The following is a 20778-nucleotide window of genomic DNA, read 5'->3' on the forward strand; positions in this document are numbered from 1 at the left end:
TCTGTCTAACACACAGAGGGTCGAATCAGTTAAGGCGTAAATGAATCCCAATATTTTGGCATCACGTTTTGAGTACGAATCATCAACGTTTTAATGGAGGACATGTCGTCCGGCCCATAGTTGACCTTATGCCTCTTGCATTTTTGTGCATCGAGAGATTGCGGTCAGCATAGCGCGGTTCAGGTAATGGCATGTTGAATATGCAGCCAACGACACGAGCATCATCTATTAGACCCAGCACCGAAATACTTAAATCGCCCACCCCCCTCCCAACACGACCAACGCCCACCAATTCCAAAAAACCAAACCCAAACAAACCCCACCGCTCCATCCGTCCCCTCAATCATCAAAAGTGATCTTCTTCGGGACAGCGCTCATATCCACATCGTCCCTGAAAAACGCCCCATACACGCTATGCGTCTTCTTCCGAATCGTCATCGGGAACTTCTGCAGCGGCTCAGAATCGAACCCGCCGTCCCGGAGGACACGCGCGAGTTCGCCCGCGAGGGCGCGTTCGTGCTTGTCGCCTGTGAAGAAGGTGATGGATTTGCCGGATTTGCCGCCACGGCCTGGTTAGTCGACCAAAAAGGAAAGAAGACAATTTGACAGTCAGCGGTCTGGACGAAGGTTAGGAAGGGAGACCCCGGAGGGAGGAACGCACCTGTTCTTCCGATTCTGTGGATGTAGTCCTCGATGGTCAGAGGGAAACTATAATTCAACACACATGCGACGTTAGGAATATCCAAGCCCCTGGCCGCGACATCCGTCGCCACCAACAGTCTCGTCGTTCCGTCCTTGAACGCTTGTAGTGCGGCGAGACGAGCGCCTTGCGACATGTCGCCGTGAAGGCCTTCGACGGAGTAGCCGGAGCGTTTGAGCGTGGCTTCGACGCGGGTGGCTTCTTTTTTGTAGAGGACGAAGATGAGGACGCGGTCGGATTCGGGGTCTGAGGCGTGTTTCTTTTTGGGGGAGAGGGTTTGGAGGTGTTTGAAGAGGCGAGAGCTAAATTGGAGAGATAGTAAGGTTAGTTGGAAGGCTACGAGGGAGCTCGAATGAACATACTCCTTTTCACGGTCATCATCGAAGACCTCGACGACTGAGAATAATGTATTAGCCAGGAGAAAGCAGCAGGACTGAAGTAGGATACTGACCTTGAGCTACACGAGCGTTCGCCGTCAGGTCATCGCTACCAATCGTGACCCTCACCGGATCCTTCTGGAACGTCGCCGCCAACCTTCTCACAGCATCCGGCCAAGTGGCACTGACTGCACCCACACGAGGCCATCTCAGCATCCCGCTACACCGTGAAAAAAAACCGATGAGATACTCACACATAAGTGTCTGCCTCTCCTCAATGGGCTTAATATGCTCCACAATCCTCCTGATATCATTCTCGAACCCCTTGTCCAACATCCTGTCCGCCTCGTCCAGCACCAGATATTCCACCCCACTAAGATCGCACGACCCATCGCTCACGAGGTCCAATATCCGTCCAGGCGTGCCTACCACGATTTTAGTATCGGGCGAACGAAGCGCTTTGATTTGCGGGATTTTGTCGACGCCGCCGTAGATAGCGATGGAATGGATGGGGGGAGAGCAGTAAGTGGAGCCGATGTGGGAGAGGGTGTCGTGTGATTGGACGGCGAGTTCGCGGGTTGGGGCGAGAACGAGGACGCGGACGGAGGATTTTGATTTTTTGGCTTTGGAGGAGGAGGAGGAGACGAGGCGTGCGAGGGCGGGGATTCCGAAGGCGAGGGTTTTGCCACTGTAGTCGTATAAAGTAAATGAATGTGTCAAAAGTGTTGAGAATGGAGGAAACGTACCTTCCGGTCTCTGCGATACCTACAACGTCCCTACCTTCGAGAGCTGGGGGCCAGGTGCAGGCTTGCACGGGCGTCGGCTTGTCAAAGCCTTTGAACGCAGCCTGGAATGCTGCCGGGATCTTTAAAGAGGCAAAAGACATGGCTGGGACGATCGGACCCGAGCCCTGAGGGAGGTTCATGCTGATGGAGTGCTCGGCAAAGTACGCCTCGACGTCGGAAGATGATGGTGCATTGGGTGCGGAGGTAGATGCTGTGGGAGGAGGCACGGCGGGTGAAGAGGTCGACGAGGGTTCTTCTGGAGCATGTTTCTTCTTCTTGTCTTTTTTGGAGCGTTTAGAAGGGGATGCGACCTCAGGTGTGGCGACTTCGGTAGCGGTCTCGTCGCGCTTGCGCTTCTTTTTCTTCTCCGGTTCTAGGGAATTGATTTATGATATATAACGAGCTTGACATAGATGATACAACGCACCTGAAGGGGATACAGCATCTGAAGCTGGTACAAGCTCGCCTTGTAGAGCAGCCTTCTTCTTCTTATCCTTCTTCGATTTCTTACTCTCCTTCTCTGGCTCAACTGCTACATTCGATGAGTTAATATCGCCTTTCGGTAGAGACATGATGAATAGCACGCACGAGCATCAGGTGTATCGGCTGATATACTGGCAGCCTTTGCCTCAGCCTTCGCCTTCCGCTTTTCCTCCTTCCTCCGCCGTTTCCGTTCCTTCTCGTCCTCCTCAACTACTGGTGCAACAACTACTTCCTCTACATCCATCGGGACCGTCTCCTTTGCATGCTTTTTCGACTTTTTGCGCTTGAGAGTGGGATCGGACGAGCCTGGGGTCGTGTCCATCTCGAGAGTCATGGCAATCGTGGATAGAGGTACGGAACAGAAGGGTGTGTGGCAAGAGTGTGGCGAAGAGTGTGGGGAGCACGAAAAAAAGGATGAGAGGACAGACGCCAAAGTCCGAGGCGAAGGCTCGATCATGAATGGCCGACGGACCACGGTGTGGCACAACGAAGAGGGGCCACAATTGTTCCCTATCCTTAACCACGACGACTCGGACTACAAGCTTGGTCTCAAAACCGGACTCAAATATCAAAATAACATCCATCGGTCATGGTGGGCATTACTCGTCACTGGAATTCCCTTCACTAATTCAAGTTTAGGACTTCAAATCCACCTCTAAGTGCAGGGTGCGCGTGGCGCCCTCGTCGTAGGTCCCTTCTCTTCCACAAAAAATCCATGTGATCGTCGAAAAATACAGGTATGGAGGTCAACTATTACTTGGTCTCAGTCTCATTTTATGCATATTATCGTTGCACCCAAGTTGCGGCCGTAGTGCGCCTAGTGCCACAGGGGGTGGCCTCATTTCCTCATCGCGGGCCTGACGTCACTTCAACTTCCCGACGTCATGCTCCTCACCAACGAAAGTATATAAACCGCCGCGCTCGCATGTCTACCAACCACAACAATTCACAACTTTCCTCGTCACCGCTCCTACGAAATCTACGAATATCTTCTTCCGATTTACCAGTAATATCATCATGTACTCCCGCATCGCTCTCTCCACTCGCACCCAAACCACCGCCCTCTCTCGCGCTGCTGCATCGCGACAGTTCCATGCCTCACCAGCAGCTTTCAAGACCGTCACGGAGACAGTGAAGGAGAAGGCTGATGCTGTGCGTCTCCTCTCTCAGTATTTGTTCGTTCTGCTTGCTGACGCTACTGTATCTCTCGTTCTGTGATGTAGGTGAACAAGAAGCTCGGAAAGGGTCTCGCATCCGCCATTGAGTCAGGAGAGGTCGCTACGGAGAAGACGAAGCAGGCCACTGGTACGCACGGCTCATTATTCATGCCACTATGAATATATACTGATCCTGGCGTTTTCTACATAGGCGTAGCATCGGAGAAAACCTCCGACGCTGCTGGTGTTGCAAAGGAGAAGACGAAAGAGGTACGTGTATGTCTTGTCGATTGTTCACAAGAGATACTGACATGGTCGTATGGCTTGTAGACCGCCGGCGTCGCTGGTCAGAAGAAAAACGAAGCCAAGGCGGAGATCAAGAAAGACCTGTAACGAACTTGTCCTTGTTTCCTTTCCGTTGCAACACACATTTGTACATTAAGCATGATTAGCGTATCTCAGTGAACACACTATATTTTCCGGCTTCAGTATCACTGCAAAGAGCTCTCATATGAACTGTGCAAAAAAGAAAGTCGAACCAAACCTCAACCAACAGTTCTCCGAATTGTCAGCTGTTTGTGGCCCCAGTTCAGTCCCGCCACCTCGCCACAAGGGTTTTCGCAGAGTCCCGGGATTGCGCGCTTTTCGAGTGCATCATCTGGCGACATCCTCTGTTTCTCTCTTTCACCATGACCTTCGAGTCAGACCCAATGTTCTGTTTCCTCTTCGTCCAAGGCATGTAGAAGGTAGACGATGCAAAGCTCTTGATGAAGCTTTGCCTGGGTTCCGTTCCAGTTCGTTTCCTCAGAATCCTCAGCCGCCGAAGGGATCCGAGCTTGCAGATAATATTAACTTTGGCACGGCACGTAACTCGACCAGGCTCATGTCAACTGCATCTTCAGGGTGTCGCGTACTTTTTCTTGCTTCAGATTGGCGACGGGTTCAGCTCTGATCGACGCCACGACATGATCTTGGGATGTATCGCGATCACTCGAGGTGACTACGTGTACATCGTTGACAAGGACGCGGCCAAAGCACAGTCGGGGACAAGATGGTCTGTTCGGAACGGAAGCGCTGTTTGAACGCTTAATGACTATTTTTCACCCTTGCTGTTTGCCCTTCTATGAGTTCGCGGAACTCCTGCTCCTATATCGACGGCCTCCCGTCCAGTAACGCCGGTCTTTTTACGCTCTGAATCATATGGAGTGAGATGGATTGGTACGTCTCTGCCGTATTTATATCGTGCATCCTGACATGGTGAGATATGACATATCTTTGTTTGTTCCTCAGATTAGAACATCATCTCCAGCCATCCGAAGGATGCTGCATGCTTGCATCTCACAATATTAGCACAGTCGAGAACTTCTCGTTCTGGTCGGCCTATGCTAGACGTCGAGGCCTTTGCTCGGTTCTGTCACTGCATTTTTAAACGTTCAGTGCTCAGGCTATAGACTATCAGCGATTCAGGAGGGTCTCATAACGGCTCAGCGTATAGTGCAAGGTATTCCTTCTCATACTTGCTCGACGATCACACATATGGGATAACACCCCTTGAATAGCGCGTTCCGTGATCGAGCAATCTTATATATCAAGGACATGCTTGGAAGATGTACGTCACTATATTTCGAGGCATAGTATATCGCCGCTCCACCTATTTCGATAACACTCCTAGAGATATATTCGGCTCAATTCGTCAGTTCTATCTGAAAATAACCTGGGTTGGTCTTTCCGCAAGTCAGCTCTGTCGGCAGTCGATGAAGGATAGAGAAGTCAAGCGAATGTCGAACTCCACTAATCTCACTCCAGGATGAGCACTTTCAGCCGGCTGCAGACCACATTCACCCTTCTAGAGATTTGCGGTGTGGAGGAGCATACGAGCGTACTCGTGTACTCCCCCATATGAGAAGGAAAAGGAGTTGAAGTAGCGACTTGCGAACGTACTTACGCTCGTTCAGTCGGACTTTCAATTCCCGGTCAACCCCATTCTGCAGCATCGCGATGTTTTATTCGTTTTTCTTCTCGTTTTTCCTTGGACTACTGAGCTGTCCCACTTGAGCACTTCTAGGGAATCCCAGGTATCGCCTCCAGCACTCGGAGCAATTGTTTTCAAGTAGTGGCGATCACGGCACGCTAAATCGACATCGCTAGTGGACGAAGGGCCGGAGCCATCCGCCCGGGACTAGGAACGGAACGCGCGGCCTCGGGTTCAGCCACACTTCGCCTCTCCTTCCACTTTGTTCGATTTATTGCTAGCACTTCCCCTTCCCCGTTTGCCTCGAAACTTTGTACAGAACTTCACACATATCTAACCTTCACTGGCAAATTGTTTTCGAGTACGAGTCTCATCTGGTTCTCTCTAGGCGACCCTTCGACTCTGGGCCTCACCATTAGTGCACTTTTTCACCCTTTTATTTGTTTTTCCTGCTTCTTTCAATTTCCACCACCAATCCCTATCGCATCGACGGTTTATTGACCTGAAAGGAGTGTCTTCCGGTTCGTAACCTTGCGCCGCAGCATGTGGACAGGTCTTGGCGATTGGATTGGGCACCCAAGTCTGCAACTCTGTGTGAGGGCCACAGAGGACCTCCACATCGCTCGCGTTCGTCAATAGCTGCAGGTTTCGATCTTGGAGTACTCTTGGATGGTAAATAACACTGTTGACATCTTCAACTTCGAACATGGAATGCTCTCTTTTATTTTTCTTCGATTTTACGATACTCTATTCCACTTGGCCTCTCCTTCATTTCCCGGACATTCTAATTATGTATCTAGATCTATGATCGCATTTTCCACTGTTCACTAGCGTTCCGATGCACTTGTAGCTTGCCCGACGGCGCAGGAGCACGCGCGGCTGATCGGGAAGCGAAGATTCTCTTGTCACTTATACTGGTGTCCTGCCACCTCTCGAATGCAGGTCCCCCCTCACCCCGTGAACTCGAACGTCTCTGTCTGCGTGTCTGTCCGTCAACCGTCTGTCTCCCCCACTCGTCAACTCTATCGTCTGCCTCTCGCTCTCATCGTCCTCCACTCTCTTTATTCTAACTCCACTCGCCTCGCCTCAATACCCCCATTTTCTCCAATTTCTTCTGCTTGCTTCCCTCGTCTCATTTCTCCACCACGTTCCGGCTTATCCTCGGAGAACTCGAACTCTCTCAAAACCCTACAAGTGTCCGCATTTATTAATCCGGTGCGTACATTGCTACTCTAATTTTCCTCCCTTTTCCACTCGCTTGATCGGCCTCTCTTCTACCTCTGTAGACCGAGCGACCACGTCCCGATCCCCTCCTCCTCCAATCAGTTTCGTACCTCCACAGCGGCTGGATGCGAACTTGGCATTTGGAGTGACCTCGCTCGTAACGGACAATCGAACGACTCCATAATCTAGGAAGGACTGCGATCAGGTTCTAATACAGAGCCTTGGCAGGGCTCTGTACTCGCTGTATCCACTCCCCAGGAGGCGTTGGGAGCTCTATGTCCAGTAATTCACGCACAGTCCCGCTTGACGGGAACCTCTCCCGGCGCATCCCTAGCGCACAGTATCTCTCGTGGGGACGCTGGAGTGCGAAAACGGATCCAGAGCCCCCATGGGAACGTTTTTGGCGCACTATGTCTATTTCACTTTCGTCTCATCTTTCGCACTATTACCGCAATCCCTAACCTCCGTCACCCAATTTGGATTATCGTTCTCTCAGACTCTCAGTCGCGCTGCGGATGTCTATTCCTGGCTGTACAGCGTTTTGCGCATTGCTCGCGGCGGTTAGAGGACTTGGGCGCATTGGGCTCGGCGTTCCGCTGTCGTCGTTTTCTGGTCCGTTTTATTTTGGTTTTGGAGGGGCTGGAGGTGCTTTTGGGCCAGTAGGTAGGTTCATGACTATAGCTGAGATTGAAATGGGGGTCATGGGGTACTCACGTCTGTTGGAGAAGCGCAGGCTTCCGAGAAGGTTTGTGAGTGGTATATATAAGAGTGCGATGACAGCGGCCGTGGAGAATCAGTACTCTGCCTCTACCTCTATCATCAACTACACTCGTAGACCTCTGTCCTCCGTCAACTAGAGTGTTTCTACTGCATCCACAGACTCTTTTATCTCATCGTTTATCGTTCCCATTGGCAATCAACTCTCGTCATGTCCAACTCCATTCCACCCACTGTCTCCGCTCAGAAGAAGGCGAAGGTCAGCCACCCAGAGAGCTATCATTGTTCTCGTATGCTGACAGACGTCATCGCTCATGTAGAGATTTAGCACCCAATCTGCGGCTACGGGAACAACAACTTCAACTTCTTCCTCGGCCGCCTCAAAGCTCAGCACATTTATCGTGCGTGTAATGAGTCATGCTAGAGTTTATCACTGTACTGACAATGCCTCGTAGAACCCACTACGCGCGAAATTCACGTCGTCACCTCAAAGTAGCCAAGTATGTGACAAGTTAGAGTTATTTTCCCGTCATTGCGCTGACTATGATCTTGGTTTCTTCAATAGTCGCAAGTCCAAGTGAACGACCATGCCGAGATGATGGATGAGGACAACATGTCCTGGGGTGTTCCATCATCGTCGAGACGTCAGCGAAAGAAGTCGCATTCATGAGACGGCACTGGCAAGACGTCGTTTTCTTTTATAGACTGCTTAGCTTGGCCGACGCGAGGTACGCAGTTGTTCTCGCCTTCCACTTCGAAGGTGGGACGAGAAGCTGACTTTGGGTTGGGTGCATTCATCTAGTCGGGTCGAGCTCGGATTTGAATCTTCATCATGGATACCCTACTCATACATCGTTATTCGATTTCACGGGACTGCAAGCTGTATGGCTTCTTTCGATCCTCAACTTTCATTTTTGACCGTCATGCTGCGATTTACGACCACTGGACTCTTGTTGCAACCTATTTATTTATCAAGAGAATGTAGGATGTTATGGCTGCGTACCTACGTTGCGATCGAATTATTTATCACCCTTCGTTATTCGACAATACACTGCTCCCATCACAGTCCACACTCATCTAAATATGAGATACCCTCTGACAGGGGCGCACGCCACTGTGGCGACCGAACAAGCCCCTAACTAGTGTGAGTCTGACTGCCCCTAACCTCGACGCTGCCACCAAGAGTCAAACCGCGATAGTACTTACACGCAAACCTCTCCAAGTCATTGCTCTCTGTGAACATCTACGGTATGTCCTTCTCATTATTCAAAACCAAAAATTCTTAGAACTCACACAACGTCCAATACTCGTTGCTAGTACATAACATTCCAATGCCTTCCCGTGCTGAACGCATCGCCGAAGTCCAGCGAGCCATCCTCAAGTCGTATGGTGGGATGTACCACTTCATGCTTTCCTATGGGCTCAAGATGTACAAAGAAGGAGATTTGGAAGAAGCAAAGCAGATCTTGAGAGGTATGGCGGAGGCGGAAGTGGACGGTGAGGAATGAGGGAATTGGGTCAATTTATAATGGGTATCTTGAAGGTGAGTTCGACCGTGACGGTCAGATTTCCAACGGCGACGCTTATTTTGAGTTTTCGACTGGGAATCTTGTGTAGTGTGCGACTGAGTTATTTGATTAAATCAAAGGGTGTCCTGGAACCAGCACCCTTCCAGGTTCAGTCTGATCGACATGCTCTTTGAGAATAGCTCTCGGGCCTGACCTTCGAATCGTCTCCGTCTTGAAGACAGAATCATCGGTATGAGACACCCACACTCGTCCGAGACTTGGCGACTGTTTTCACTGGTAGACGGTTCGACGACACGACCAAACGCTCCGTGGGCCACATTCAACGGAAGATTCACATGCCAGCCGACACATCCTCCGTCGAGCTGCAAGATGTATATAAACCGTCTTTCCTTCAACTCTTCTTCACCTAACCGCGCACATACCTTGTCCATCAGACACTCACGAGCATAAACATGTTTACCAAACCCACTGTTACCTCCACCGCTGTTGTCGCTGGACGACTTAGGCTTCGATTCCGTGGACTGTTCCGTGCGTCTCTTCTTCATCCTACTGTATTTGCCTTCCAAGATACTGACACGAAGATTTATTCGTGCAGAAAAAGTTCACGCAATCCAGGACGTATCTACGCAGGCGTACGAAGTCCCCGTCATTCCCCGCCCTGTTCAACGCGCCTTCTTACAATCTGCGGACAAGGCTGCTGCGAAATCAGGTTCCTCGGCTTTGGGTCTCCCCACCACCCCTCGCCGCCCTCAACTCTCCTCCGACTTCGAGGAGTCTGCGTTCAGTTCTTATGCGAAAACTGACAATGGGCTCGATGGTGATGAGCTCAACAATGTTGGTGAGTCCATGGATCCGCTCGAGGCTGAGTATTGGTTCGCCTGTGAAGGCACGGGTCATCGTGATGTGAGGCCCTTCGAGGTGTTCGTTGATGGTGGTCTCGATGTGGACGAGTGTGAAGAGTGGGGATATCAGGGTATGGAAGACCTCGTTTGTGGGACTCTTCGTTGTGGATTGCTTTGGCCTTCGAAGGACTGAGGAATTAGTGATGAGGTGACATAGTTTAACGACGAGTAGCAGGGTCTCGATGTCTCAGCCCATGTCTCGGAAGATGTGTGTGGCTCGGTGGGTCTCGGAGGTGCTCGAGTTGGAGGGGTAACCTCCGAGACCATACTACTGACTACTCAGGCTCAGTAACAGGGACCCCTTAGTACACGCAGAGCATCCCGACGCTCTACATGCCCTCGCATCAGGATATTCGCCTCTACAGTCCTCGATACCGAATACCGACTTCCGCTGGTGACGGGTTGCGCGACCCCACCAGTGACGTCCCAACTTCCCAGGCTCTCCAGCAGAGTATTCCTCGACTCACGCGCCCGGACTTGGTATGGGGAAACCTCTGTAGCGAGAGGTCTCCATGAGAGGCCAGTAACTATATGCCCCTATACCAGTTCGCGAGATGACACGGAGACAGGGTTCGGAGGAAGGGAGTTGGGTCTTGTATATTTGTCCTGTGGAATGTTAGTGATGTCCCTGCTGGCAGCCTGCGCTGTACGCAACGCCGCACTGTCAATTATCCCGCTTTGGCAATCGTAGCATCAGCGCTGTTTATTCCTGTTAGTAAAAACAAACAGAAAATACTTACGGCACTCGGCCAGGCTGAGCGGTGAGATAGTGGCCTAAGTGATACAGAACGACCATATCATAGTTAGTGAACGTTTGAGCGAGTATCGCTGTTGAGCAACTCACCTTCAAGCATGTTTCTGCTGTCACTTTCAAATCTGTGATCCTTTTGAATGTGGCAATTGGCACGAGGAGTCAGAGTAAGTACTAGATCAGAGCCCCGGGCCCGAGCCAACCGTGGGACGATCGCGATGTTTGGGTGGCGCCGTACATATAAACAGTGAACACTTCTGGTCCTTCTTTGCTCATCCACCTTGTACTGCGACCACTTCAAACGATGGCTGCATCACAACAAACCGTCTCACGGTTTGCTCAGGTCTCTCCAGGCTTTGCGTATCAACCTACTGAAAAACATGATGGATATGCCCTAAAATTCCCTCATGAGACTTTACTCAGTCCACCACCTCGGCCCCCGTCTGTTCGCCGTCCAGTGCCTTCTCCATCTCGTCCACTCATTACAAACCATGACCTCCCTCCAAAAATGCGCTTCCTGTTACGCCCTCTTCTCAAAAAGTATTCTCGCACTTATCCCCTACTCAAAGTGGTAGTGGAGTCATTCTCCAAGGCCCTGTGCTCGTGCCATTGGACCCGGGTTCTGTGGCCAATGGACGACCAATTTGAAGTGCCTCATGGAAATTATACTGATCAGATGCATGCATACTATGTCGATGTTCTCGTCTCTCCAGTTTTGAATCTACTTTCCCATCTACGGGCGCCGTACATTGAAGAACCCCTGCAACTCATAGTCGACAGACTTGACGATGGTCAGTGTGTGCCTTTTACGCTACATTTTCTGTCATCGAAACTGTTCTGGGTCGTAGATTGGAGCCTGACTGCATTTACCCCCTTAATCAACGTCTTGGATAGGCATCATTTCTGTCAGGGTGGCAGCCACCTATCCACCCGTTCCGCGTGCTCGCCCCAAAAAGGATAGCACACCTGTAATATTGTTCACTGTACGCATCCAGTCTCTCATATCCAACACTTCAGTAAGCTGATACCTTCTTAGATGCCTGGATTTTTGGAGCAATATCCTGACATGAAAAGCCTTTCCGAATCCTCGTTCATCCACCCGCTCCTTCGCAACGCATGGAAGACAAACGCGAAATCGAAGATTATAATGACAGACCTCACCTCTTTCCACATCTTTCACCCTCCGTCTCCCTCGTCCGAGGACGGTCGCGTCGTTCCATACGAGTGTATTACAGTGGACGATGCCTTGCTTTCGATCCGCGTTCTCATTGGGGCATACATATACGAGGCTTTACCGTCCCAAGAAACCCGCCGGCACCCAGTGCGTGGCTATCTTAATCCTCAGAGCTCACTTGGTGTGGGCACTTCTGGAAGTGAAGAGCCTCCACTGTATGAGGCAATGTACTCGGACATGATGGGCTGTACTCCCAATCCTGACGGGCCAAAACCATCAGACGAAGAGGTCTTCGAGACGCGCAAGCGCCACTCAGACTTCGATCCGTACACCTTGATGCACGATCGTGCACAAGAGCTGCAGTTTCTCCGGTGGAAGACACACATGGAAGAAAATGCAAACCAAATCCAAAATATTCGTCCAGGAGATGTGCTCATCGCGTCTACGGACGGCTTTGCTCGCGACAACGCCACCCTTATACCTTACTGGCCCATTGACCTGGGGACCATCCCCGACTCAACGATGCAATTCTTCGACATCATAAAGCGCCCTCCGCCACTGGACGATCGCATGCGTCATCGCCTCGAGACATCCCAGACGTTCCAGCTCTGCATATCTTACAGTTTAGGCGGCGATTGTGGTACGGTGCATCGCTGCCAGCTCATATCCATCGACAACGAAGAGGCCCCTCCTGGTCTTCCGGAGCTCTGCATCAAATTCTACGACGACCGCCTGTTCGACGTTCGTCCTTCAGAGGATTGGGATACAGGCGAAGATCAGATCTTCTGGGAATCGTTCACGACGTCCGAGGATGATGCGCGAAGAGAGCGAGTCGTCTACGAGCAGCTTCGCTTCGCGCAAGGATCGTTCGTGCCGTGGTACTACGGTGTGCATAAGGTACGCCTCATTTTGAATCATCCATATCTTGACGCCGAAATACGACCTCTGACGGTGTTAACTTCTTTATGATCTCGTAGTTCGTTTTGCCTGATGGACACTGGGTCTATGGGATCCTCCTAGAGCTCATTGCTGGTAACCCTATAAGCTTGGAAGAAGCCATGCCCTCAATGAGCGATCCGGAACGTGCTGAGCTGGTAAGACTAATATATATCATCGTTAACTTGAAATCCAACAACGTAATAATCCTTCATCTTCCTCAGATTAAAGGCGCTCGACATGCTGTACGCGCTCTGCAGTACACTGACATCTCAACAGGTGCTTGGGCACACCGTGAGAGACCCATGTTCGTTCTTCGATCCCCGGTACCTCATGTCGTGTTCTTCGACTTCTCCGATTCGAGCCCGAGCACCTCCAGCGATGTCGTAAACACCACCACGACCGAGTACCTCGAAATGTTCTATCGTCTGAGGAGCGCTATGATGGACCTCGGATTCACTCCAGGCAAAGCCGTCAAGTTTGTTTTGCCACATTATGGAGGAATGGAGGTGTGGGATCACATAATTGATGCGTCGGACTTCCGCGATGGCAGGGAGAGTTATTCTCTGAGTGCGCCGGATCCATTTGATTGGATAGCTGGGTCTACTTGTGACAGTGTGCAGGAGGAGGTGCTCTTCGATGGAGTGAGGGTTGGGTTGTACAAAAGTAAACGAGCCCAGTGAAGATGAGTGAGGTACGCTCTTATCGTCTCATTCTTCTCCTTGAGAGGCCGATGACTGATCCGCCGTTGTGATAGTTTGTAACATAGAATCCGGAGTAGTCGAGGGATATGCTTCCTTGTTAGTTTGCTCACATGTATTCTGTCAGTCGTCACGAACTTGAGTGCATCATTATCGAGTACCATTGATTTGAGACACTGTCACAGAAAAACCTGAGCAAGAATAGGAGAATTATCACAGGAAGTACGGTCGCAAATCAACAACCCGGGCCTCCAGGAACGAGTGAGCACGACAGAGGCACGAACATAATCCAGATGTAACCTAAGTGTACCCAAAAAAGCGACGTTCAACAAAAGCCATGAACGCGGTCAATCTCTGGCAAATGCATCCTGATGATACCCGAGTCTCGTGCGAGCCATCTGGTGCTGGTGGAAATGGGTGCGGGTACGGAAAAATCTATGGCAGCACGCATAAGTTGGGTGATAAGCCATGCTCAGGTGCACCTCCAGTTCTCGAAGGGATTGCACGCGGGTGTGACAGTAGCCACATTGAAGGCGCTTGACCATGCTGTGCGTGAACTCGTGAAGCTTGAACCGCATTCCTGATTGGAGTTCGATGTGTTAGCAGATCAGAAAACAAATCGTGCGACGTAGAGAGACGAAGACGTACCCCAATGCGTCAGCCAGTCAAACTCTGTATGGCGAGCTTCCTCAGGGGCGTATGGAGGAATGTCCATCGGAGGAGGGGCAGGTAACATTCCGGCATCTGCGCCTGGCAGTTGAGGTCGTTGACGGTTGCGCTCTCGGACTTCGAGGAGCATCTCTTCGTCCCAAAGAGCGCAATTAGGATCTTGACTACACTTCCGCTGTGCGATATCCCAAAGAGCTACCGTTCCCGTAAGGCTATTAGAATCCGTCCAGGATGAAACGTTGGGGATCAATGGTCTTACATCCACATTTGAAACAAAACTCTGTCTTGCAGCGGCATGTAATGTGATTGCAGCCGACGACGAGCTCGACAATGTACTGTCACAGACGAATGAGTCGGAAGAGGGGAATGAGGAAGTGCTCGAGGACGTACGGAGCATTTCGGACATCTTCTCCAGTTGTGGGCCTGCAGTGCAGGATAACAAGATGATGAGGGTCATATGGAATGGGAAAAATGTCGAAGGCAAACGTACTTTTATAACTTGGAGCGCAAGAAGATCGTCGGGGGACCTATCTTCTAACGGCATGGACTGAGATTATTGGAAAACATGTTAGGAAGCAGAAACGAGGGAATAAAGATGACGGTCATACTTGATATTCCTCGCACGATATACCTATCAACCTTCATTAAGTTTAGAGCAAAGGAACTGAACATACATTACTTACCATCATGCCAAGATGATCGACACGGTATACAAAGCAATTGACGACAAGCGGGACACTCTGCCTGAGGATCATCTGGATTTTCTTCGACTTCGACGAGAGCGGAGCAACGTGGATTGGGACAGAAATAGCGAGGTTGAGAATCCAGCAGTTTTCGGTGGTGCTAAAGCATGATGATCAGAAAAATATGGAATGGCAACGTCGAAGACTTGGTCGCGGTGACTTACCCACAACACCATGGCTTTTTCACTAAGCACGCGCTTCGCTACTCCATCCTCAATTCCCTGCGGCCACTCCTGCGAGGAGCATTCTGGACAGAGAAGAGGGAAGACAACGATATCCATACGACCCCCACCATCTTCGTCGGGGTCTAACTTGCTAGTAATGTATGTGGACAGACAGGAGATACAATATCCGTGGCTTCCTGGGCAAGGTAAGAAGAGACCGAATGCTACCCTATCATGAGACGTCGCAGTAGTTGTAGCAGCAACCGGCGAGTTCGTGGGCTGAAAAGGTTCCATACAGATCCCACAACATGTGTAAGGTGTTGCGGGAGAAGACTTGACTGTTGCTCGAGAGGCCGTAGATGAGAATGAGATAAACAGTATGAGATCATATTAGCTCGAACAGTGCTTACTGGATGGTTGTTCAATGATGGAAGGCAGTTCTGGACCCGTTGTTGTAGTTGCCTTCGCCTTGCCTTTGCCTTTGGAGTTAGGGTCCGTCGACTATATCATCATAAGTAGAAAATTCATCATGGATTCTAAGTTCCACAAACCATAATGTTACTGATTGTATCAGCAGTGAGGAATCTATACAAGCCAAACGATGAGTGCCAGATAGAAAATAAATTCACGGTGGAAAGTCACAGGAATACGTACCGGTCAACCTCTTGCATGTTAACGTCTTCGGGAGCACCGTCATCATATGCAGCTTGGACTCGTTTTGCGTATTCGGCGTCTAAAATAAGCTTGGCCTCCGCGGCGGCGACCTGTTGTGCGTATTGGCGTCCAGCCGTATAGCTAGCGTCGAGATGTAGCTGGTACTTCGCCGCGAGTGCCGCATCTCCACAGGCACGGGTGTCAGAGGCAGACAAGCGAAGCGCCATTTCGAAGTCATCGACAGCAGGCGCAACGACCTCTGGCTTCGGGGTCGCGGCGGTCCCGCCTTCATGAAGTTCAACCGCAGATAGTTCATTGGCCTGGAGCTGTTCAGCGTACTGAGAGGACAATCTGTCGTTGAGCTCATCGTTGAGGAGTTCAGCGATAAGCATCTGAGACGCAATGTCGATATCCATCTCGCTGCGAGACATGCAGGAGCGCAAGGACAGAGAAGAGAACAAAGGGACCAACGGGGGGCAAAATCGAAATTCAATTCGCGGAAGGTGCAGTTTTATTCAGTCGCCGCGAGTCTCCGAACTGGATCATCACACGCTGTCAAACACCAAGCCCATGAAGATGGCGCAAAACCAAAAAAATACAGTCGCCGTCCCATCGTGTATCCAAGATGGGTAAAACACATGCGCATTGAAGAGAGCAAAGGTATACCGCACCAATACCGCCTTTTTCCTCCCTGGGACTTGCACCGAGCTTGGAGAAAGTCGCGTGGATAACGCCTAAATGCGTCGGCGTTGTCGACTGTGAATCGCCCTTTCAACTGTATTGTGCAGTTTACCATTTTTCAAATTGATGAGACACACCGTCGAAACAAGGGGAATACTTACTTGGAAATAGAAGCAAAACTGAGCATCGGCGCAAAAAATCGCCAGGGGATATTCATGTCTGTCACAGTACCAAAGAATCATACAGAGGACGAATAGTGGATACCACAGTGCTCTATCACCAGCCAGCAGAGCTAAAGGAAGGCCGTTTGCATCATGTAGACCAGACCGATGCTAACGCCCGTATGAATAAGGTAAATATCGATATCTTGAACTGAGAGATGCTGGAAAGAACTCCGGGCGACTGGTGTCTTCCGCGGCAATGAAAAGCTCTCCGGCCGGAGGATGCCGAGGAAATGATATTGATAGCACAGCATACTACCGTAATAGGTATTCTCGGACCCGGAACCGGCATGACGCAGGCGTGCGGCTGTGATGAATTACTTGCGGTAAATAAACGCGAGACGCCCCTCTCGGCGCTGTCAGTCAACTTGCTCATCAACCTCGACGACGACAAAACACCCCTTCACAACGCATCTCTCGTCTTGCCCCAGCTTTCCCTCTTACAACTGTTCATTGCCGCCCATTTCGCACACAAAGATCAATACAAACTCTCCATCGAGCGACCCCGAACCCTTGCCACACACTTCCTGTATCCCGTCCTCGCCTAGACCACGTAGCATACACGCTACAGAAGTATGATGGGTTTTCTTTCGACCGCAAGTGCTCATGTCAAAGGCAGCACTAGACCACGCGCTGGATCATCAAACACCAACGGAGAGGGAGCACCTGAGGGTACAGACCCAGATGATACATCGATCTTGTCCGTTCGTCTTCTTCTCCCTCCACAATGTCCTTCTGGGCTGAAACCTTTGACGATTGCTGGGGTAGAGATGAGAAGGAGGGGTCCATAATTACTTCGCTCATTTCGCAACTTCGGTGAGTCCTTTGCGTCCCAGAATACCGTTGTGTGTGTTGCGTGGCGCACACGGGCGCGGAGCTACTCAGACGACACTGTCTTCATTGATGGTGGAGATTTTTTTCTATGGGAATGTATGCAGTGCTATATGATTCATCTCCTCTGGCTGCAAGATGGACATCGGTGGTCTCAGAGACGCTACCACATTTGCCGGTTCGGTCACTCGCCTAACTCCTGTGTGGCGATATCGTTGCATATTGGAATTCCCCGTCATGTTCGGGTGTTAGTGTTTTTTCTGCACTCGCTGTATTGGCCAATGAGGGACATGCAACGCTGCGGGCCACCCGGTCCATCGTGGACGTTTATCCCGACGAGCTTTTGCTGACCCCAATGACATGACGCCGTGCGGATGTTGACGTGCCGTGCATAGCATCATGTCTCGGGTGAGGTCAAGCGGTGATGCCCTGTGTGTCCAGTCATCACCTATCCACTCCGAATTCATTTTCTTTGTTCTTTGTTGCTTCATGGTGCGAAGTGGCCCCTGCGCAGTAGTTCCGGACATATTTGGACGCGGGTTTGGTTCAGCGACAGTTGTTCAGGATCATTGTCCATATTATGATGTGTCACTGTCCACCGTCCCTTCACACAAGGCGTAACGGAAGTCGTCACTTCGTACAAAACACTTTGAACCTTTCAATAGACTGGTGAGGCTCACATTAATGGGTGGCGCTTCTACGGTGGCCCCACACTTATGACCTCCTGTCGTAATCCCTTCCAGTAGTGACGATTGCTCTTCGTCGGACTGGATACTGTGATCTCTTGAGTTTAATCCAAACATATCACTGCTTTTGTATCCCGGGTTCATCTTACGGGCCACCTTAACGTCATGCTTTTTTCGTTCATCTTTTACTTGCTCGTGGTGAGATCAAACGCTAAATCATTTTTGTGTGCTAGGGTTGGCATGGACTTATCGAAGGTCACGTTCCCGACATTCGTCCTCGAGCCTCGAAGTATGCTTGAGCGAATCACCGACTTCATGGCGCACCCTGACCTCATCTTTGGGTGCGTGACTCGCTCCACACCTGGTCCCAACATTGCCCTTGTCTCAATTGAACTTCGCCCGCAGCGCCGAAGAGTGCGATGACCCCGAAGAGCGGTTCATGAAGGTGTTGCAGTATTACCTGGCCGGTTGGCATATCAAGCCGAAGGGCGTGAAGAAGCCATACAACCCCGTCCTCGGCGAGTTTTTCCGGTGCAGATACGACTATCCGAACGGCACGCAGGGTTTCTACATTGCCGAGCAAGGTGCGTCCCGCTGTCTTCTGGTTGGTGCGATGACCGACTGATGCTGTGACGTCCTAGTATCGCACCATCCTCCCATCTCCGCTTTTTACTATATTTCGCCAGCTAATAAGGTCTCGATCGTCGGTGAGCTCCGGCCAAAGTCGAAGTTCTTGGGGAATAGTGTTTCGACGACGATGGAGGGCGAAAACCGGGTGCAGCTATTGGGCCGGCCAGAAGATGGAGGTATGTGTTGTCTGTACTCGCGGACCCAGTGCATGAAAACTTACGGTCGCCACAGAGTACGTGATCACCATGCCGAACATGTATGCCCGGGGAATCCTTTTCGGCAAGATGGTGCTCGAGCTTGGCGACATGTGTACTGCCACGAATAAGGCGCACGGGCTGCAATGCGACCTCGAGTTCAAGACGAAGGGCTTTTTCTCTGGGACGTACAACGCCATCGCCGGGCGGGTGCATAAAGGGTCGACGGACATCGGCGAGGTGAGCGGCAAGTGGAGTCAGCTCATGGAGTTCAAGAGCAGCAAGGTTCGTTCTTGTGGTTTATTTTCTTCCGCTCATTCTTGGTAGATAACTAAGCATGGTCCTGTGTTTGATTCCGTCTCGTAGACTGGAGTGAAATCTTCTCTTTTTGATGCACAGAAAGACGGCCAGAATGTGGCGCCGAAGTGGGTCGCGCCAGAGTCAGAGCAGGAGCCGAACGAGTCGCGCAGATTGTGGCGAGACTTGACCCTCGCGATCCAGGCTAAGGATATGGAGGCTGCGACGGATGCGAAATCGAAGGTCGAGGACGTGCAGAGGGAGGATAGGAAGCGGTTGGATGAGAGCGGTGGGTCGCATACGCCGAGGTTCTTCGAGTTGAGGAATGGCAGGTGGGAGCCAAAGTTACGGTGAGTTTTGTTCTTGTTTCTTTCTTGAGCCTCATGGGTGGTTCTGACTAGATCTACGGTTGGTTCGCTTTGCTTAGATTGCCCGAGGATCCGGAAGAGGCAGTTAAAGCGGTTCAAGCATGGATATGGAGTTCCCCCTCTGCATCTTGATGCCCTCGTGTCGTCACCACTTCTTAGACAAGCGGCCAACAGCATCATTTTCTCCTTCATCCCACTATTCGCCCACTATTGTACTACATCCAAGGGTCCTTATCTATGTTGTACACGAACCGGCCGTTCTTCGCGTCCCTCGCCCGTCGTCTCCTCATCCCATTCTATGAGCCCCTCATGTCATCATGACGCTGCGTTAACGGACACTAATATCCATGTCTCGTTGTCGGGTTGGTGTGTTCACGCATTTACATCGTTGCTAGTGTTTTCAAGTCTTTTTGTCGATGGTCATGAAGAAGGTTATCCCATATTTGTATAGTTCGATTAGTAGGCCAGCTGCGATGCGATACAAGTTTCATCATAGAATCTGCCAACGTATATGCTCAGCAGAAGAGAGGGCAGGTTTACATTTGTTTTGAGTAAGAGCTCTGCTTGTAAGACAGAGACCATCAGGGACCGACGAACGTCACGTGAAGTGGCGTTTCGACAGTTTTCAGCGATTTATCTCGTTTAAACGATGTTTCGCGGAAATCCAGGAAGACAGTCCTCTGGGTAACCCAGTCACCCATTATACTGTGTAGTCAAAACCAAAGAAAACGACGAATTGCGAGTGCCATTAACTGCAGACCGTCGAGAGCGACGGTGGCGCCGCGGATCGGATCTTCTGGGCATTGCAAGTTTAATGGCACTCGCAAATTTCGTATTTTCGTGAATTTCTTTGCACAGAGACATTACATTCAGGCATATGCGTCGGACTGTCTTCCTGGATCTTTGATTTAGGGCTTTTTGCGTGAGCTATTCGTCGAGGACTGCAAAATCGCCACTTCACGTGACGTTCGTCGGTCCCTGATGGCCTCTGTCTTATCGACCGTTCACGCCACCTGTACTATGACGCGTACGTAGGATATGCGCCAAAGCACTGGTCCTTGGTCTTTAAAATGTTGAGTTCAACTCAGACGCCGGCCTGTGGCGCCGCATTCTGTTCTTGTTCATACGTGGTCGATACGTGGCCCATTCTTCCACTACTTGCAGGAATTACTACGAACACGTCATCTTGGTAAATCCGCTACCAACATCGACCGCTAACTAGACGCCGTCTG

General features: G+C 50.8%; 7 protein-coding genes across 7 annotated transcripts; 4 read left to right on the forward strand and 3 right to left on the reverse strand.

The window, feature by feature from the left end:
• Nucleotides 1-339: 339 nt before the first annotated feature.
• STEHIDRAFT_46362 (DEAD-domain-containing protein) lies at nt 340-2002 on the reverse strand (the record flags this gene model as incomplete). Its single annotated transcript, XM_007297931.1, has 6 exons — nt 340-569; nt 662-1002; nt 1063-1096; nt 1152-1265; nt 1332-1765; nt 1824-2002. The coding sequence occupies 6 exons, from the start codon at nt 2000-2002 to the stop codon at nt 340-342; spliced, it is 1332 nt and encodes a 443-aa protein (XP_007297993.1).
• A 1325-nt stretch (nt 2003-3327) lies between these two features.
• Nucleotides 3328-3982, forward strand: STEHIDRAFT_136015 (uncharacterized protein). Its single transcript, XM_007298459.1, has 4 exons — nt 3328-3497; nt 3569-3650; nt 3714-3772; nt 3833-3982. Exons 1-4 carry the CDS (start codon nt 3363-3365, stop codon nt 3893-3895), a joined length of 339 nt encoding a protein of 112 aa, XP_007298521.1. The 5' UTR covers nt 3328-3362; the 3' UTR covers nt 3896-3982.
• Nucleotides 3983-5809: 1827 nt separating this feature from the next.
• Nucleotides 5810-6422, reverse strand: STEHIDRAFT_117009 (uncharacterized protein). Its single transcript, XM_007298460.1, has one exon. It carries the CDS (start codon nt 6180-6182, stop codon nt 5859-5861), a length of 324 nt encoding a protein of 107 aa, XP_007298522.1. The 5' UTR covers nt 6183-6422; the 3' UTR covers nt 5810-5858.
• A 1204-nt stretch (nt 6423-7626) lies between these two features.
• Nucleotides 7627-10599, forward strand: STEHIDRAFT_164320 (uncharacterized protein; the record flags this gene model as incomplete). The annotated part of the gene is made up of 11 exons (XM_007298461.1): nt 7627-7674; nt 7736-7816; nt 7871-7915; nt 7981-8059; nt 8120-8143; nt 8218-8297; nt 8639-8663; nt 8733-8958; nt 9033-9315; nt 9379-9472; nt 9540-10599. The coding sequence occupies 8 exons, from the start codon at nt 7627-7629 to the stop codon at nt 8921-8923; spliced, it is 573 nt and encodes a 190-aa protein (XP_007298523.1). The 3' UTR covers nt 8924-8958; nt 9033-9315; nt 9379-9472; nt 9540-10599.
• A 458-nt stretch (nt 10600-11057) lies between these two features.
• On the forward strand, nt 11058-13546 carry STEHIDRAFT_143437 (uncharacterized protein). The gene is made up of 6 exons (XM_007298462.1): nt 11058-11388; nt 11492-11580; nt 11634-12668; nt 12749-12865; nt 12932-13401; nt 13465-13546. The coding sequence occupies exons 1-5, from the start codon at nt 11106-11108 to the stop codon at nt 13388-13390; spliced, it is 1983 nt and encodes a 660-aa protein (XP_007298524.1). The 5' UTR covers nt 11058-11105; the 3' UTR covers nt 13391-13401; nt 13465-13546.
• A 5-nt stretch (nt 13547-13551) lies between these two features.
• STEHIDRAFT_164322 (uncharacterized protein) lies at nt 13552-16097 on the reverse strand. The gene is made up of 11 exons (XM_007298463.1): nt 15639-16097; nt 15536-15569; nt 15395-15485; nt 14985-15322; nt 14761-14920; nt 14691-14708; nt 14568-14629; nt 14468-14500; nt 14337-14412; nt 14057-14272; nt 13552-13988 (listed from the first exon to the last, which is right to left on the reverse strand). The coding sequence occupies exons 1-11, from the start codon at nt 16067-16069 to the stop codon at nt 13756-13758; spliced, it is 1692 nt and encodes a 563-aa protein (XP_007298525.1). The 5' UTR covers nt 16070-16097; the 3' UTR covers nt 13552-13755.
• Nucleotides 16098-16931: 834 nt separating this feature from the next.
• On the forward strand, nt 16932-20049 carry STEHIDRAFT_70339 (Oxysterol-binding protein). The gene is made up of 8 exons (XM_007298056.1): nt 16932-17240; nt 17309-17356; nt 18291-18398; nt 18463-18641; nt 18699-18863; nt 18919-19166; nt 19248-19528; nt 19606-20049. The coding sequence occupies exons 1-8, from the start codon at nt 17116-17118 to the stop codon at nt 19676-19678; spliced, it is 1227 nt and encodes a 408-aa protein (XP_007298118.1). The 5' UTR covers nt 16932-17115; the 3' UTR covers nt 19679-20049.
• Nucleotides 20050-20778: the final 729 nt, after the last annotated feature.

Source organism: Stereum hirsutum (genome assembly GCF_000264905.1).
Source record: "Stereum hirsutum FP-91666 SS1 unplaced genomic scaffold STEHIscaffold_1, whole genome shotgun sequence".
Taxonomy (NCBI): domain Eukaryota; kingdom Fungi; phylum Basidiomycota; class Agaricomycetes; order Russulales; family Stereaceae; genus Stereum; species Stereum hirsutum.